The 19,189-nt window shown below is 37.2% G+C and overlaps 1 protein-coding gene across 1 annotated transcript in view; it reads right to left on the reverse strand.

Annotated features, from left to right (window-relative positions):
* ABCB10 (ATP binding cassette subfamily B member 10) overlaps window positions 1-19,189 on the reverse strand; it is a 51,102-nt gene that overhangs the window by 15,068 nt on the left and 16,845 nt on the right. Inside the window, exons 3-8 of the mRNA XM_001379070.4 lie at window positions 14,891-15,093; window positions 9,184-9,318; window positions 7,037-7,183; window positions 4,986-5,121; window positions 1,070-1,165; window positions 753-962 (exon numbers count right to left, since the gene is read on the reverse strand). Of these exons, the coding sequence (XP_001379107.2) occupies window positions 753-962; window positions 1,070-1,165; window positions 4,986-5,121; window positions 7,037-7,183; window positions 9,184-9,318; window positions 14,891-15,093 (927 nt within the window). The remainder of the gene's footprint in view (window positions 1-752; window positions 963-1,069; window positions 1,166-4,985; window positions 5,122-7,036; window positions 7,184-9,183; window positions 9,319-14,890; window positions 15,094-19,189) is intronic.

The following is a 19,189-nucleotide window of genomic DNA, read 5'->3' on the forward strand; positions in this document are numbered from 1 at the left end:
TTGATGAGCAACATACCTGCCATAGCTTGCTAAGAGGATTTAGGTTATACTTTAAAAATAACTTGCTGACCCTGAGTTATGCATTTTACACCAAAGGAAGGTGTGAATATCTTTTTTTGGTCTGGGCCTGTCATGTCATTGATAGAAGGAATTGTGAAATTTCCTCTATAACTGCCTATGTGGCATTATTCTGCAGCTTTTCACAGTCTTAGGAAGACTTTTCACTGTCTGGGAAGTAGAGAGCTGAAATTTTTCTCAAAATACATTGAGAAACATCTTCCCATGTTGACTTTGGAAGTATTCTCACTTAAAGGCAAGGAAATGAAGTCGATGGTCTCATGAACTGGATGAGGTGACTACAAAGGTTTCTTCCAGATCTAAGCCATTCAAAAGGGGAAAATGACAAGAAATATATTATGCCTACACTGGAATTCTTACCTCAGATGGCCTCCCCTCTAGAGCACACACTGTTGGTTAAGATATCATTTTGCCAGGGCATGTGCTGTCTAGAGTTTAATGTGGCTAAAACACAAGCTGTGCCCATTTAAGCTTGGAATATAGTGGACGCTACCTGGCTAAATCATTTACTTCTCTGGGCTTTAGTTTCCTCATCTTTAAGTTGAGGAGGTTAGAATCAATGCCCTTTAAAATCCCTTCCAGCTCTAAATATATAATTCTGGGATCCCTCAGTTTGGTCCTCATTCAGAGTAAGGATTGGGAGAACTGAAGCCCTTCTACCCTCCATTACTTACCAGAGACAGGATCATATAATCTTAGTAAAAGTGTCACCACTGTGGATTTCCCTGAGCCACTTGGGCCAACAAGTGCTGTGATAGAGCCAGATGGAATTGAAAGGCTAAAATCTTGGAAAATCTTCACCTCTGGGCGAACTGGATAAGCAAAATTGACTCCTTTGAACTCCAGAGCACCCTGAAAAGTCTCTTCATTTAACACAACACCCTCTGAAATAGAAGGCAAGGCATACATCAGTTAAATAGAAAATTCAGCAAGGGATAAAAGTCACATTGTCCAAAGCCTTGAACCAACTCAATTTTAGAAGTCAACCCACCATTAAAAGGCAGTACTGGCTTTCTCTCAAGGAGCTCCCAGAGACGTCCTCCAGCACCTAGGCCTTTCATTAATTCTGAATAGAAAGAACTCAGACCTGGGGGGAGAAACAAGAGATACAAACTTCAAAAATATCAAGAAATAATGATTTCTAACTTATATAAAGTGATCAGAACCAGGAGAACACTATACACAGTAAAATCAATATTGAATGATGATCAAATGTGAATGACTTAACTATTATCAACAATTCAAGACAACTCCACGAGACTCACGATGAAAAAGGCTATTACCACAGAAAGAAATTTTAAGAATGCAGATCAAAGCACATAATTTCCCCTTTATTCCCTTCATGAGCTTTTTCTTGAATGTGTTATGTCTTTTTTATCACATAACAAATATAGAAACATGTATTTTGCATTATGATATATGTATAACATATCTTGCTTACTGTCTCAGGGAGGGAGGAAGAGAATTTAGATGGCGAATTGTCAGAAAATGCATGTTAAAAATTGTTTCTGTGTGCAATTGGGGAAAAAATACAACTTAAAAAAATAATTTAAAAAAGTAATGATTTCCCAGAAAGTTTTAGGAATACCAGCAACCCTATATATTCAGGACTTTAGTGAAGATCTCATGCCATTTCATGATGTATGATTCTCATACTTCAATCCTATTTGCTTTTTAGAGAAGTTCTTCTTAAAGCTAAATCAGCAAGACATAAAAAAGGCAAGCTGTCCCCAAATCTAACTGCATCTGTATTTATCTTGTACTTCTTAAGGAAGACAAGAACAATTTATATATGTTCATTTTACAAACAAGGAAATGAAAATTTAGAGAGAATCTTCCTACAGAAAAAAATGTTTGCTTTTCACAAAATTAAAAGGTATACAAAATATCCCAATTTGTTTAAAGAGCAAGCCAAGAAATCATGAAGAACTTACTCCATAGAGTAAGAATTGAAAGGGAGGAAAGGAAAGCAGTACATCATGGAGTAAAGACAATCAATCTTAGAGTCAAAAAGCTGTGGATTCAAGTTTGGCTTCTGACACATCCTTCCTAAGTAGATATTAGGACACCACTTCATTTCGCAGTACTCCAAAATATGCTAGGTTGTAGAGCAGTAACTGATCTGTACTGGTTAAGGGAATTTTATCACTGTTAATTTCCTGTACTAGCAGTTTTCAAAGTATGAACCAGCATTAACTGGGGGTCCGTGAAACCCTTTGAGGGAGTCTGTAAGGTCAAAACTTTTTTCATAATACTAAGACATTTTCATTTCAAATGCAGTAAGTATAGGTAGATATATCCCACATAAACAAAAACTCCTTGGGGCAACATCAATACATTTTTTGGAATCATTAAAGGAGTTTGAGACAAAAAATGTTGAGATGAAATTGTAAGTTTGAACCACCCTCCCTCCAAAATGAAAAGAAAAACATTTTAAAAGAATAAATCTCAAAGCAATTTCTTCAAAAGTTATCTTTCAAGGGACAATTAAGTGGCTTCATAGATAGAGGGCCAGGCCTGGAAATGGGAGATCCTGGGTTTCAAATCTGGTCTCAGCTATTTCCTAGCTGTATGATCCTGAACAAGTCACTTAACCCTAATTGCCTAGTCCTTATTGATCTTCTGCCTTTTAGTATCACATCTAAGACAGAAATGAAAATAAATAGACATTATCCATTTACTTCTAGGCAACTGTTTAAAGCATCTGGTCTATAATTGGACTGTGGATATTTTAATATTGAGGAAATGGTTAATGGTCTAATGAAGTACCTTGAATTTTATATTGTAATCATGTATATTTCTGGTTACATTTTAAGAACTGTATATTCCATGTATCTCAAATGTGACTCCACGATAAGGAATAATTCTCCTATCACCTTCTTAAGAATGAGAATAGAATGACAGTCTACATATGTGAATTTTAGATTTTCTCCACCCTAATTAAATCTTTAAAATCCTAACAAATAGGAATGTCTACACCCCTACTTAAGGATTAATTGCTGAGGAGGATGGCCCGTGACAGACATGGCCTAGCAAGTGACAAATAAGAAACAACTGACAGATGCCCTGGGCTGTCCTAAACCAAGCTTAAGCTACCACTGGTACATGTGAAACACAGGAAGTGATATTAAAAAAAAGTCTATATATTTGCATCACTTCCTCTTGCTGGGCTTTCTCTTTGGTGGTAGAGGCTTTGAGCTCTAGGTCTCTCTCTGGGTTTTTCGCAGAGACGTGGCTCTGGCAGCGTGTGGGTGTCTTGGCATGCCTGCAGCTCTTGTCCGGGTTTGGCGGTGAGTGTTCTTGGTGCAGTGACTGAGAGAAGCTCAATAGCATGGGTCATGTGAGGCGTCTTCCCTGAGCTCTCTCGGAGTTTAGGCTGATTCCTTTTTTTCTTTTACCTTTCCTAAAATGCTATCCTCTTAGGAGGTCCCTCATCTCAGAGTAGACCTCGTGGCTGGAAGCCAAGATAGTTTTAATCTTGGAAGAGGCCTCATGGCTGAAGACTCTGAACTTCCCTTGGTTTAGGCTAGGCCAGAGAAATCTTGTACCCCTTTCTCTCTCTTCTTCTTCTTAATTCCTTCCCCCTATACTAATTAAGCCACCATAAAATTCCCAAACTGACTTGAGTATTTTTATTGGGATTTGAATCAATCCCTGGTGACCATTAGTATAATATATTAGTCAAAAACCCCTCAATTTACCCCTTACACATAATGGGGCAAGAAGGTTGGATAGAGTGCTGAGCTTGGAACCAGAAAGACCTGAGATCAAATCTAATCTTCAGACACCTAAAACTTGTGTGATCTGGGTAAGCCTTCTGTCTGCCTCAATTTCCCCATCTTTAAAAGGATAATAATAATAGTACCTATCTCTCAGCTTTGTTGTGAAGATCAAATAATATTGCCCATGTAAAACATCTAAAATAATATTGCCCATGTAAAAAATCTAAAAGCAAATTCTATTTGTTTACAAATTCTATTATTACTACTATTAGGTATTATAAGTTTGTTTCAAAGGATATTAAATGAGGAAAGAGAAGAGTGTTGCATTTCACCCAATCACCATCTAAGATGCTTCTGACTCTGCTAGGTGCTGGACAAAATGAATTAGAGCAACATAGTCCATGTCCTCTCCTGACATCATTGTTAATCCTGATTTTTGATTTTTGTTTTTCTGATATTTTGAATTATCTCAAGGAGTATCAAAGTCTACATACAAACAAAATTTAAATAAATACAATTTTAATTAAAAAAAAAAAGCTAAATCAGGTGGTTCAAGAAAAGACAGGGCAGGATTTGCCAACCTTTCAGGCTGGAATCAGTAGTAGTCAGAACTAGAAATATTTGAAGTCTTCTGCAGAGACCAAATTTGATAACTTTATGAAACAATTAACTCTGTCTATCTACATACATTACCATCTTATCACCCATACATATGCATACTCACAGCAATAACTCTATGAACAATAAGAGGGCTGTAAATGAGCTGTAGTATGATCAGTCAATCATTTGACAAGTATACATAACTATGTGGCAGATATCCCCCTGTTTTGCTAACAGGGAGACTATGAACAAGGCAGGAAGGTGTGTGATTTCAGAAGGAAACAGAGGGATCCCTAGTGGGGTTGAGGGTGAAGAAAGTCAAGTGAGGAATGTAAACTTCCCCAATTTTACAATTTCATCTAGCACAAGTGCTATTTACTTTCAGTCAGGCAGGATGGTTTGGCATTTTTTTCTGGATGGCTCCAAAAGCATACAACTCTGACAGGGTATGACAAAGCAAAAGTTAGATGGAAGGAAGAGATGGTAATAAAATCATTGGCTTTTATTACATGCATTAGTAATTCATTTTCTCCTCTAAATCCACTATAGAAATACTGAATTTTTAATCTTATTTGTATTACTTACCACCAATGCTCATTCCAACCCAGAAAGCATACATTAGGAAGGTAGAGAGTTCACCCACTGTCATGTGGGCACTGCCCATCAGCAATCCACCTTTGTATAGCACAGAAAGTACAATCAGGTTCCCAGAGAGTCCTGCCTGTCAAAAGAGAAATACATGGAAATCAGGTTAAAACAAACAGACCATGGGACCGTGAAGTTCTGATTAGCAAATATAATTACAAACTAAAAATCTTATCTTAAATACTCTCTATGAGTAAATATTACTACAGGAAGTAATCCTATCATCATCAAAATATAAAGGGAAGGTCTGATTTGGTAGAAAGAACAAACACCAAAATCAAACCCCAATGACTGATGTTAGCCTTGGAGTAGAATAAAGAAAATGTACTTCTTTCTCTTCTTTACAGAAGTAGAGGGCTAGGAGATATTAAATATTCTGTTAGATATGGTTTATCTTTCTTTTTTATTCTCTGATATAAGGGATAACTTTGTAGGGGAGACTTATTACTTTAAGGTGTATTAATATATGTATGTGTATGTATGTGTTGGGGATACATATATATTTATAGGATGGGTAAATATATACATGTATAAATAGATCTCTATATATAATGTCTATGAGAAGGAACTTATGTGTGTATATATGTATATTTTATATATAAAATGGGGAGATGTATACATATAGGAAATGGGGATGTGTGTATATGTGTATGTACTTATATATAATTATTCACTCAGTCATGTCCAACTCTTTATGATTTTATTTGGGTTTTTCTTGGCAAAGACACTGTAGTGGTTTGCCATTCCTTCCCCAGCTCATTTTATAGATGAGGAATGTGAGGCAAACAGGGCTAAGTGACTTGCCAGTCACACAACTAGGAAGTGTCTGAGGCTAGATTTAAGTACCACCTACTTTCCATATAGGTCTTGGATGGGGACTGGCCAGGTGTGCTGTAGGAAGCTTCTGGGGAAGGATTTCCTCTGCCTTCTTTGTGACTTAAACTCTCAAACACTGAGATTTAAGTAATCTGCCTCAGGTCACACAGAGAGGGAGGAGGGGTAGAGGCAGGGTTTGACTCTCAGCTGGCCTTCCTGGCACCAAGGCCAGATATCCATTCACTATACCAGTGATGGTGAACCAATGGCACAGGGATGGCATGCAGAGCACTCTCTGTGGGCACACAGGTTACTGCCCCTTTGGCCTCCCAGTTAATTACTAAAAAGGCAGAGGGACTAGAATGGAGCTGCTCCCCTCCCCCTCTTCATTGTGTCTGACATTTTTCCCCATCCCCTGCCCCTCTGCCCAGCAGCCCAATGGGAATGTACAGGGGGTTGAGGTGAGTGGCAAGAGCTAGAGGAGAGCAGAGTGCTTGGCCACTCCCTTCCCCCTCTCTACACTCACTGAGGATACTCCTCACTTCATTGGCTCCTCCTCACAACAGTCCAATGGGAGCACTTCCTCCCTCCCCTGTGTGGGGTGAGGGTGGGGCAGGGTACACCCAACACTGGATGGGGGAGGGGCACAGCATACCGTGGGCGGGGGGTGGGGGGGGGTATGGTGCTCAGTCAGGGGGTAGGGGGTGAGATGGGGTGGGACCCAACACTCCGCCTCTAAAAGATTCATCATGACTGCCCTATACAATGTTGTATTTCAAGTATACATGTATAGTGTTAGCTATAGATAGCACTAATCTGATCTACTAATCTGTAATTCCCAACTATTTTAATATCTCTTATGTAGTCTTCCTAGACTCTAGTTACTTTTGTCTGATTTTTTTCCTGTCTCTCAATTCATTTTTTTTTAAACCCTTACCTTCCATCTTGGAGTCAATACTGTGTATTGGCTCCAAGGCATAAGAGTAGTAAGCACTATGCAATGGGGGTTAAGTGACTTGCCCAGGGTCATACAGCTGGTCAATTCAATTTTAAATATAGGGATCTTAAACCCTTACATTGTATGAAATGATCTCAGATTTGTGCCAAAGGATTGCACATTTCCACCATAATTCTGATACCATGGCTTTACATTCTCCAAAAAGTGATATACTTACTGCTCCAAAGAAGCCTGCCCGAGCAAATGCCTCTTTCTTTGCTAATTGCATCACGTGATCCACTTTGCTGGTGTATTTCTCTATTTCAATCAGCTCTTTCCCAAAAGCTCGGACAGTTCTTATGTTTCCAATCCGTTCTTCAGCTAGCTGGGAGGAACAACACACATTTTGGTAGAGTCATGTTCCAAAAACTTTTAGGAGTAAAACTGCAGTGTGGTCTTGTTACTCTTTAAAGACAATGTTCAGTTCCTTCCTTCCTTCCTTCCTTCCTTCCTTCCTTCCTTCCTTCCTTCCTTCCTTCCTTCCTTCCTTCCTCCCTTCCTCCTTCCTCCCTTCCTTCCTTCCTTCCTTCCTTCCTTCCTTCCTTCCTTCCTTCCTTCCTTCCTTCCTTCCTTCCCTTTCTCTCTCTCTCTCTCTCTCTCTCTCTCTCTCTCTCTCTCTCTCTCTCTCTCTCTCTCTCTCTCTCTCTCTCTCTCAGTGTGGAAGTGGGAAAGAAGGCATAAAGGGGAAATCTAGGTGATGTAAGGATAAAAGGTATCAATGAAAATCTATTGAACACTAAATAGAACAGAAATTGTTCAAAAACTGTTTCTAAAACATAATTAAGTATTATGCTAGAAGAAATGGAAGTATTCCATAGTTGGAAATTGGCTCTAAAATATTATTAGAAAGGGAAAAAGCCATATGTTCAAAGTTTTAAATGCCATTATTTACAATTATGAAAAACTGTTCATTTAAATATTCAGCATCTACATACTGGTTGAAAAATCTGTGGTATGAACACATAATGGAATACCATAAAGCATTCAATAATGACAAGTATTAGATATGATTTAAAAGAAAAATATTTTTGCACTAATGGGAAATTTAAAAAGCAGACACTCCAAAATTCATATATTCATTGACATTTTAATAGTTTCAGTGTTGTCTGAGTCTTTCCTCCATTTGGGGTTTTCTTGGCAAAGATACTGGAATAGTTTTCCATTTCCTTCTCCAACTCATTTTACAGATGAAGAAACTGAGGGGAAAAGAGCTAAATGACTTGCCCAGAATCACATTGCTAGTAATTATCTGAGACTATATTGGAACTGAGGTTTTCTTGACTGCAGGCTCAGTGCTCTATCCATTGCACTACCTAGCACTGACTATGGCTACGTAAAAGAAAAATGTATACATAGGTAAAATGAGGAACTGGTCTAGAGGACCTTGAAGTCCCTTCCAGGTTTAGCTTTATGATCTAGTGAATCTAAACAGATACAAGGTGAAGGAGTGAGAGTAGAAAGTGATATATCAGGCAAAACTGACAAATTTTTAAAAACCATTTCTACATGGAAAACCACAAACTAAGAGCAAGACAGGAAGTCTGAAGTTATCTGATACAACTCTCTCAATTTAAAGATAAGGAAACAGGCTTATAGAAATGAAGTGACTTACTCAGGGTCACATACATAGAAAGTGATGGAATTGTCATTCGAATCCAAATTCTAACAAACTCCAAGTCCAGCAATGCTCTTTCTACTAGAAAAGAATTGCTTCCTATCATTGGAGGAATTAAGTTAAAGTTGTAAACATAAGCTTAATTGCTTTTGTTATTAAATTTAAGTTCATGATAAACTACTTATTTAAATAACAATATAATGTTTGATGAAAATAACTCTTTCCCGCCTCAAAAAAAAATAACAGAGATAACATGGGGATGTAAGAAGTTGAAATGATTTTTTTTGGCCAGTTGAATCTATTTTCAGATGTGAAGGGCAATTCTCAAAGTCAAGGTCCCTATGAAACTGAGATCTAGAAAAAGGAAGTAACTAGATTGCGAGCATCACCTTTTACCCTGTAGTCAAATGACCATAATATTTTTCCCTTCTAGCTGGTGAAGCTTATGTATAAGGTGCCTAATTTTTTTTTAAAACCCATGCCTTCTGTCATTGAATCAATACTATGTGTTGGTTACAAGGCAGAAGAGTGGTAAGGACTAGGCAATTAAGTTAAGTGACTTGCCCAGGATCACATAGCTAGGAAGTGTCTGAGGCTAGATTGGAACCTAGCACTGGCTCTCAGTTCACTGAGCCACCTGGCTGCCCCTGGATGCCTATTTTCTAAAGCCTTTTCTATAAGAAATAAAACAGAAGGAATAAAAGCTTTACCTCTGTGGCTTGTGCAAGGGAATCTTGAGTCATCTTGGTCAATTTTCGTAGATATCGTCCATAAATCACAGCTATGATAGAAATGGGAGGTACCACACCCAAAACAAAGGTGGCAAGATTGGGAGAGACAAAAAACTGCAGAAACAGAAAGAGGAACATTGCATAGGCTGTGAAAATCTATTTTTTATTTCTAAATAATTTTTTCCTGTGGAAATAATAAATACCTTTTATATCTCCTAAAAGAGGGAATATGGGTATTGTATATGCATTATTGTTTTTTTTTCTTTATTACAAAGGAAAACTGACTGGGAGGGAATGGAGAGGTGCCTGTTCATAAATAACTATAATGTTAGGAAAAAAGACTTCAATAAAACTTAAGTTAAAAAATATAATTTTGGCAGGATAAAGAAAAAAAGTACATTTCTGCTTCCTTTGGTTATCTTTTTTCTAAAAATTCTATAAAATGGCTTCAAGGAAATATACACAATCATATAACTAAACTATTTACATTGGAACTTTCATTTTTAAGATGTTAAAAACATTTTCTATTCAATCTTCACGCCCATTAAACATAAAAAAGGAATAATCTCATTTAATAATAACAATAACTAACATTTAATAGCAGTTACTATGTGTCAGGCACTGTGCTAAGCATTTTACAAATATTTTCTCATTTGATCCTCAAAAAATCCTGAAAGGTGAATGCTATTATTATCCCCATTTTGCAAATGAGGAAACTAAAGTAAACAAGTTAAATGACTTGCTCAGGGTCACACAGCTGGGATGTGTCTGAGATTCAAATGCTCCTGACCCCAGGGACCCAACACTGTGAATTATAGTGCCACTGATCTATCATTTCCCTGTGAATTTTGTTATTTTATCTAATTCAATAAAGTAGCCCAATGATATTTCTTGAGGGTAAGGTAGAGATAGAAGGCTAGATGGCGGTACAATTAAGTGGATTGCAAAATAGTTGAACAGTTAGACCCAAAAAGTCATTAGTTATTAGTAATCTAGTTTCAGCTGGCAGGGGTATCTTAGCAGAATTGCTCCTAGAATCTTTACCTTGGCACCATACTGTTTAACATCCACAGAATGTAAGCCTCTTGCAGGCAGGGACTGTCTTGGTTTTATATTTATTTTCCCAGTGTCTAACACAGTACCTGGCACACAGTAGATGTACCTGTTGATTTAATGATTGAGAACAGCTTGGATAGAAGGCGCACCTGTCAAGTTTGGAACAAAACTGGCAAAAGAAGCAACCTTACCAAATAACAGAAATAACATCTAAAATGATCGTCACAGGTCTGGAACATTGGGTCAGATCTAATAAGATGATTCTGTGAGGGGCCCTGGTAGGGATGAGGTAATCTTACATGTGATTTAACTGATGGAGGGAACTTCTGACAAGGAAATTCCCTGTATTATCACAGATCAGCAACTGTTCTTCAAAAGAATTTAAGAAATGTCATTTCATAGAAAACATTGTAGATATGTTCAACATGATTATGGAGGACAAGATTAGGAAAAATGAGTAGAAATGGAAAAGGCGCCAATTCAGGCACTATGAAAAGAAAATTTTTTAAAAAATTAGAACTTCCAAATGTGGAGTGGGCTAGCTTAGGAAGGAATGAACCTCGATGGAAGTTTTCAAGCAAAGGCTGGATGACTACTTGTCAAATAAATTATGGAGAAAATTCTTGCTCATGTACAGGTTGGACTAGATAGCCTCTAAGGGTCTTTCCCTGTCCGAAATTCTGTTTTTTGGTAGTCCGCCCCCCCCCTCCATTTTACACATTAGCTATTGTTTGCAATGAGTCACTCTCAAAAGTCTCTTTACATCTATTTGAACATTTTTAAATTTCAAAGATACATTTTCCCCCCAATTACATGTAATAACAATTTTCGACATACATTTTCCAAAATCATAAGATCCAAACTGTCTCCCACCCTTCCTTCCCCTCTTGGAGATAGTAAGCAATTTGATCTGGATTATACATGTATTATTGTGCAAAATATACTTCCACATTGGCCATTGTTGTAGGAGAACACTCATATAAAACTAACCCCTCCCAAATAAAACTATAAATAAACTAACGTGGAAGATCGTGTGCTTTGATCTGCATGACTCCAAAAGTTCTTTCTCTGCAGGTAGAGAGCATTCTTCGTAATAAGTCCTTCAGAACTGCCCCATATCATTGTATTACTGAAAGTAACTAAGTCTATCAAAGTTGATCATTCCACAATATTTCTGTAACTATGTATAATGCTCTCTCAGTTCTGCTGATTTCACTCTGCATCAATTCCCACAGATTTTTCCAGACCTTCCATAAATCATCCTGCTTATCATTTCTTGGGGCACAATGGTCTTCCATCACCAACCTATACCATAATTTGTTCAGCCATCCCCTAATTGATGGGCATCTCCTCAATTTCCAATTCTTTGCACCACAAAGAACTGCCATAAATATTTTTGTACAAGTAGGTCCTTTCTCCCTTTTTCTTTTCTTTTTTTTTTAAAACCCTTACTTTCCGTCTTTGAATCAGTACTGTGTACTGGCTCCAAGGCAGAAGAGTAGTAAGGGCTAGGCAATGGGGGTTAAGTGACTTGCCCAGGGTCACACAGGTGGCAAGTGTCTGAGGCCAGATTTGAATCTAGGACCTCCTGTCTCTAGGCCTGGCTCTCAATCCACTGGGACACCCAGCTGCCTCCCCCCCTTTCTCCTTTTTTTAAAGATCTCTTTGGTACACAGACCCAGGAGTAGTATTCGAGGATCGAAGGGTATGCTCAGTTTTATAGCCCTTTGGGTCTAGCTCTGAATTGCCCTCCAGAATGTATGTAAAATGAACATAAAACTATAGCCCACTACCTGGCACCTGTGCATTAAGAAAGAATGCTAAATCATGTGAGGGGGAGACTGCATGGCCAACTTCTGAGCCCAGACTTCCTGAGTGAGCTGGCAAAAGCCCCTGCTGGTGACTGGCATAGCGTGGTTATGTGCCTGAATATCAAAACACATGACCCAGATTGTCCGGTCAGAAAGCCAAACAGGGTAACATCATTGGCTATATGGGAGCCAGAGGAGCCGGAATGGTCCTTTTTGCCTAGGTTTCTTCTTGAATGAAAGCTCTCTTTTGGCTGGTCTTTTCTGGACTCAATTTATTCAATTTATTTGGCCTGATCACGTGGCTCACTGGGTCCCTTTGCCCCAGATGCCTGTATGGCCAGGCCATTTGGAAATTCAGGATATGAAGAAGCAGCATGGCCAGGAGACTGGTATTTAAAAAGACCTGGTAATATTTTTCTTTCTCTCTCTTTTACTAATTAATAATTATAAAATCAATATAAAATCTCCAAAGTTATTTTTAATTATAACAAATGGTTGGATCATTTCATAACTTCAACAATTCATTACTGTCCCAATTTTGCCAAATCCCCTCCAACATTTATCACTTTCCTTTCCTTTCAGATTGGTATGAGGTGGTAGCTCAGAGTTGTTTTAATTTGCATTTTTCTCATCAAGAGTGCATTTTTTCATATGATTATTGATAGCTCTGATTTCTTTAGCTGAAAATTGCTTTGAAGTGGTACAATTTATTGTATTTTCCCTCTCTACTACTAAGCTGTCATTGGGTTAAAGGTATAAAACCTGTTCTTATTGTTCAGTTCTGCCTGATTCTTTGTGATCCCACAGTCCATAACGATCCAGGAATTTTCTTGGTTAGGACTTACTCATAATACTTTTTTGAAACATATTTATTAATACTTTAATCTAATGTTTTTGGATTGATGTTTATTAATGATCTTGACTTGCAATTTTCTTTTTCAGGCTCATTCTTATCAGGTTTCTGAAACAAAACCACATTTTCATCAAAGAACCTTGAGGCATACCCACTCTATAGTTAGAAATAATCCATATAATAAAGAGATTGTCTATTCTTTGAAGTCTGAAAGAATTGGCTTGTGGAACAACTCATTAAAGGCCTGTCTGATATTTTCTTCTAAGACCAGTCTATTTAGGTTATTCATTTCATTTTTGGTTAGTTTGGCTATTTTATATTTTTGGAGACATTTATCTATTTCATTTATGTTATCAAATACTTTAGCTTAAGACTATACTTGATATTCTGAATATTTATTTTATCAATTTATTTTACTTTAATTGTGATCACCCTTTTCTAGAATTTTTTATTTTTCCTTTAAATATGTTAATGCTGGTAAATTTTATTGGTCTCTGAGGGTTTTCTATTTCATATAAATCATAGAGATGCTGAATTGTTCGGCTTTTCAAAAACCAGCTCTTAAGTTTCTTTTATTACTTTGTTTCCCATCTTACTAATTCCTGCCTTGGTCTGGCCAATTTCCTGGCTTCCTATAATGTTGTTTTGATCTGTTTCTCAGTTTTTAAAATGCAACTCATTAAATTTCTGATAGCCCATTTTTTTTCCCCAAAGGAAGAATCTCTGAAAAACACAATGGAAATTATTTGACTTGATGCAGTTATAAGTAGAACCCAGGCTCCCAGTAGGAAACCTAGGAGCTGTATCCCTGAAATGGTACTCCACTACCACTTGTTCTATAATTAAGGAGGAAGTGAGGTTACCAGTGGACTCTTAGCCAAATATTAAGTATAAACAGAAACTCTGACGAATTTCTCTTGTGTAGGAAAATTATTGAAAAGTTGTTCTCTACCTAAAAACTATACCTGCACCTGAGATATTTGGGGAAAGTTAGTTAAATATAGACAAGATCCCCCTCTCAGCAAGCTGCCTATCTTCTTCCTTCAACTGAGAAAGAGACTGAATGCCAAAAGGTTAACTTTGGCAACAGTACCAGGTTCACTGTTGATGCTAACTGTTTACTGAATGGAATGGGATAGAATTGAACAATCTTCCTTCTCTGAGCTGTCAGAAAATTTGGTTTTGTGATATAATATTTTTACCCTTGAAGGTTGCCTACAGCAAAAAAAGGAGCTGTAAAGTCAAGCTTTAATTTTTTTTTCAAAATCATTTAGTAATAAAAGATTATAGTGTCCATCCTTATATATAAAAGAAAAACTGGTGTACAGGGAGGAAAGAGAAGAGAGAAAGTGAAGTATATTTCTGAGTGCTAGAAAATATACAAAGTATGAAATGTTTAAAAGGTTTGCAACTGTTTCTAATTTTTTAAGATAAGCCTATCTATGCAAAAGTAATTGGATAAATTCTGGGAAAGCCCACTATATAATTACTTTAATCTTTCACTTTCTTTGGTGCTCTCTTTTCACTAAGATAGTCTAATTTGTATTACATTGTAGTTATTTGTATGCCTTATCTCCCCAATTGGATTCTAAATTCTTTGAGAGCAAAGGCTGACTGACCGCCTGGTAAGATATTTGTATTCCCAGTGTCTGTGCTTAAATAATCATTTATATGGGGGGGGGGGGGGGGGAAGCAGCACAGCTAGGTGGCCCAATGGAATAAGAGCCAGTCCTAAGGACAGGGGGGTCTGGGTTCAAATGTGACCTCAGGCACTTCCTAGCTACGTGACCCTGGCTGGACAAGTCATTTAACTCCCATTGTCTAGCCCATACCTCTTTCCTGTCCTGGAACCAGTACAAAATATTGATTCTATGATGAAAGAAAAAGAGTTAAAAAAAAAACAGTCATCAGAAAGTGTATGGTGAAGCCTATTGCTCCCTAGGAGTACCTGATGCAGAAAACATACCATCATTCCTATGCCAACTGAAGCCTGAGCTCCAGCCCGCAGCCCATCAGAGAGATTTTCAGTTATGGAACGCCCCAGGAGCGCTGTGTCTGAGGACAGGCGATTAATCAGCTCTCCTGTCCGAGTCTTGTCAAAAAAGGCAACTTCTTGCTTTAGAACAGAGGAGAATAAATTCCCTCTTAATCTATTTACAATTCGCTGGCCTGTAAAAAAAGAAAGAAAAAGAGAACAAAACCCCATCAGGTACAACTATCATTCACTTACTAAAATGTCTAATAGCCAACTAGAAATTGAGTCTAAATTCATTGTGGTATTCAACATGCTATAACAGAATCTGGGAGAACAAGTTTTACTTGTTCATATGGAGAAGACTCTCCCACTATATTAATTGTCCCTGAAGCAGTATGACACAGAGTGCCTAAAGTAGACTCCAAAGTACTGGGTTCAAGTTCCACCTCTGATACTGGCTGTAAGACACTGAGCAAGTCATAACCTCTGAGTTTCCCAAGCAACTCTCTGAGCCTCTAAGTTGGAGAACAGTTATAGATATGCACTCATAGAAGGAATTTCCTTACTCAGAGTTCCATATACACCAGAAATTCTAGATCAAGAGAAAAAAAAATGACCCCAAATCAAACTTGCTAGGTTATTAGAAAGGAACATTGTTTGTCTCTTAATAATAAAATAGTGTATGGAAGCTAAAAGAAGGATGTATGGCTTAAATAAATAAAAGATGAATTAAAAGATTTTTAGTCTCATTTGTGGAGCAGAATTTTATATGTAATCTTATAGCTGGAAAGGATCCTTGAGGTCATTAGGTCAATCCAATGTGTACTTAAGACATAAATCCTTACTTCAATATCCCAGATAGCTGTCAAATCCATCCTTAAGTGTCTCCAGCAAAAGAAAATGCATTACCTTCCAAACCAATTCATTTCTTTTTTTTTTGGTCAGCTCTAAGGAGCTGAAGAAAGAACTTAGATTGGAGCAGCTAGGTAATAGAGCAGAGAGAGCACCAGCACTGGAGTTAGAAAGGCCTGGGTCTAAATCTGACCTCAGATTTTCTAGCTAGGTGACCCTGGACAAGTCACTTAATCCCAACTGCTTAGTCTGATTCTGAGACAGAAGAAGGTGGTTAAAAAAGAGAAAAAACGAATGAGCTGAAATCTAAATGGCAATAGTGGATAGAGTGAAGGACTTGGAATTGGGAAGACAAGGTTAAGTCCTATCTCAGACACTTCTAGCTGTATATAAGTCCCTTAACATAACCTCCTCCAGCCTGAGTTTCCTCATATGTAAAATGGGGATAATAACAGTACTTCCCTCCTAGAATTGTTGAAGGACTAAATAAGATAATAAACATAAATTACTTTGTAAACCTTAAAATGCTACATAAAGGCTAACTATTATTATTATTGGTCCTGCCTTCCAGATCTAGACAAAATTAATAATAGCATTCTTTTATCTAAAAACCTTCAAGTATTTAAAGAAAGGAACTATGTTACCTCTAAGTTTTCTCTTCTTGAGGCTAAATGTCATCAAGTTCTTTTAATTAGACATTAAACAGAACTAATTTTGATTTTCTTCATTATCCTAATTTTGTAGAAGGATTTTTCATGGCATATTCCAAGCTTTTCAGGGTCTTTTCTAAAATAGGGTAGCTAGGCGGATAGAAAATCCACAGGGCTCTCCTTCCTCTGTCTTTGCCCAGCATTTTCCCCAAGCTTGTTCCTTCTTGAGTCCTTCATGCTTTGAATTCCTTATTCATCCTAGAAATCTTAATTCAAATGCTAATTCTCCAAAGAACATTCCCTTCTGCCTCATAACCAAGCTTGTCAAGAGTTTCGCATTAAAATTGTCCATGGAACTGTTCTGTAATGAAAGCATAGAACACGTAATAATAGGTATTATAGCTATGTTTTGGAGTGCTATCCTTCCCTCCTAGAAGGTACACTCCAAGTTTTTAGGACAGCAGGTTGCCTGATGAGAAACTGAATATCCCATCAGCTCCTCAAATTTAACAAGATTAAAAGTGAACTCGTCACCGTCCCTACTTAAATCTGTACTTTCTCTAGCTCTCCCTAATACTCTTGAGGGTACTACCCTTTCCTCATCAGTCATCCACGCTCATAATCTTGGAGTCATCTTTGACTCTTTCCTCTCCATCAGAAAAACATTTGTGAAATTCTGTTAATTCTAGCCTCTCAGCTTCTCTTCTTTCCATTCACATGGCCATGACCCTAGTCCAGGCCTACATCTCTCTCCTGATTATAATAACCTCCAAATTAATATGTTTCCTTTTTTTCTCTCCAAAACATCCTTCACATAGATGTCAGAATAAAATTCTTAGGGAATATGTTATCATGTCTCTGCCCTGATTAGTGGTTCTTATTTAATAAGCATTTATTAAAAGCAGAATCTATTGTCCACAGTACTTGAAATATTGTGGAATGATCAACACTGAATGGCTTTGCTACTCTCAGCAATATAAGGATCCAGGACAATTCTGAGGGACTTATGACAAAGAATGCTATCCACCTCCAGACTGGTGGAGTAGGAATGCAGCTCAAATTATGTGGTTTTTCACTTTAGTTTATTTGGTTTTTGTTTGGGGAATTTTTGTTTTATATTATTATTCTCTTATAGAAATGATCAATATGGAAACATGTTTTGCATGACAATACATATATAACCTAGATCAAATTGCTTGCCAGTTCCAGGAGGGAAGGGAGGAAGGGAGACAATTTGGATCATATAACTTCAGAAAACTTATGTGGAAATTTATTCCATGTAATTGAAAAATAAAATATCTTTATAATTAAAAAAGCATTGATTAAGTTCCAGGCACTATGGGAGGTGCTGAGAATGCAAATACCACCCCCCCAATAAATAAGTGAAAGAAAGAGAGAGGGAGGGACGGAAGAAGGAAAGAAAGAAGAAAAGAATGAAGAAAAAAAGGAAGAAGGGAAACAAAAAAGGGAAAGAAAGGAAAGAAAGAAGAAAAGAAGGAAAAAATTTCTATTCATAATAAAAATCCCTTAGCTTAGCATCTAAATATTTACATAATTGGGTTCTAACTTATCTTGCAATATGTTATTTCACATAACTCCCCTCAAAAATTCTTTGTTACAGACAAACTTTCAGTTTACTTAAACTCAACATTCTATCTCTTGCCTCCAAGTATTTGTACAAACCATCATTCCATGATGCCTGGAATGACAGGCATGGTGGAATGATAGCTCAATTCCACCTTTCTGAACCTTCATCTTCCCTCAAGACTCAGTTCTGGTGCTGCTTCTTCAGTGACACTTTTTTCTGATCCTCTCCCTTTTCCCTCTCCATCCACCAAACACATTTTAAAAGCCTCTCCGCTCCTCAAATTCTTCTAGATCTCTTTTTTTGACCTCTCCCTTGCTTCTTTTATTCCCTATTTTAAAGTATTATACTTACAAGATGTAAAATGAATAATTTTGATTATATTAAATTTTAAAAATTAAATTAAAAATTATATAAAATTTATACAAACAAAAATAATATAGTCAAAATTTAGAAGGGAAGCAAAAAGTTGGGAAAAATTTTTATAACAAAATTCTCTGACAAAGGTTTAATTTCTCAAATATATAAGAAACTAAGTCAAATGAACAAGAAATCAAGCTATTCACCAATTGACAACTGGTCAAGGGATATGAATAGGCAGTGTTCAGATGAAGAAATCAAAACTATCAATAATCACAATAAAAAAGTGCTCTAAATCTCTCCAGATTAGAGAAATGCCAACAACTGATGCCCAGCAGATTGGCCAATATAAAGGAAAATAATAAATGTCAGAGGGGAGGTGGCAAAATTGGGAAACTAATGCATTGCTGGTGGAGTTGTGAATTGATTCAAGCATTCTGGAAGGCAGTTTGGAATTATACTCAAAGGGCTTTCAGAGAATGCATGCCCTATGATCCAGCAATACCACTACTAAGTTTGAACCCCAAGAAATAAAAAAAAAATGTTTGCACAAAACCATTTATAGCCATGCTCTTTGTGGTGGCAAAAAATTGGAAAATAAAGGGTTGTCCCTTGTTGTGGAGTGGCTGAACAAATTGTGATATATGATGGTGATGGAATACTATTGGGCTATAAGGAATGATAAACTGCTTGATTTCTATAAAAACTGGAAAGACCTCCATGAATTGATGGGGAGTGAAATGAGCAGAACCAGGAGAACACTGTACACAGAGTTGGATACACTGTGGCACAATCGAATGTAATGGACTTCTCTACTAGCAGCAATGCAATGATTCAGGACAA

This window comes from Monodelphis domestica, chromosome 2, assembly GCF_027887165.1.
Source record: "Monodelphis domestica isolate mMonDom1 chromosome 2, mMonDom1.pri, whole genome shotgun sequence".
Classification (NCBI taxonomy): Eukaryota; Metazoa; Chordata; class Mammalia; order Didelphimorphia; family Didelphidae; genus Monodelphis; species Monodelphis domestica.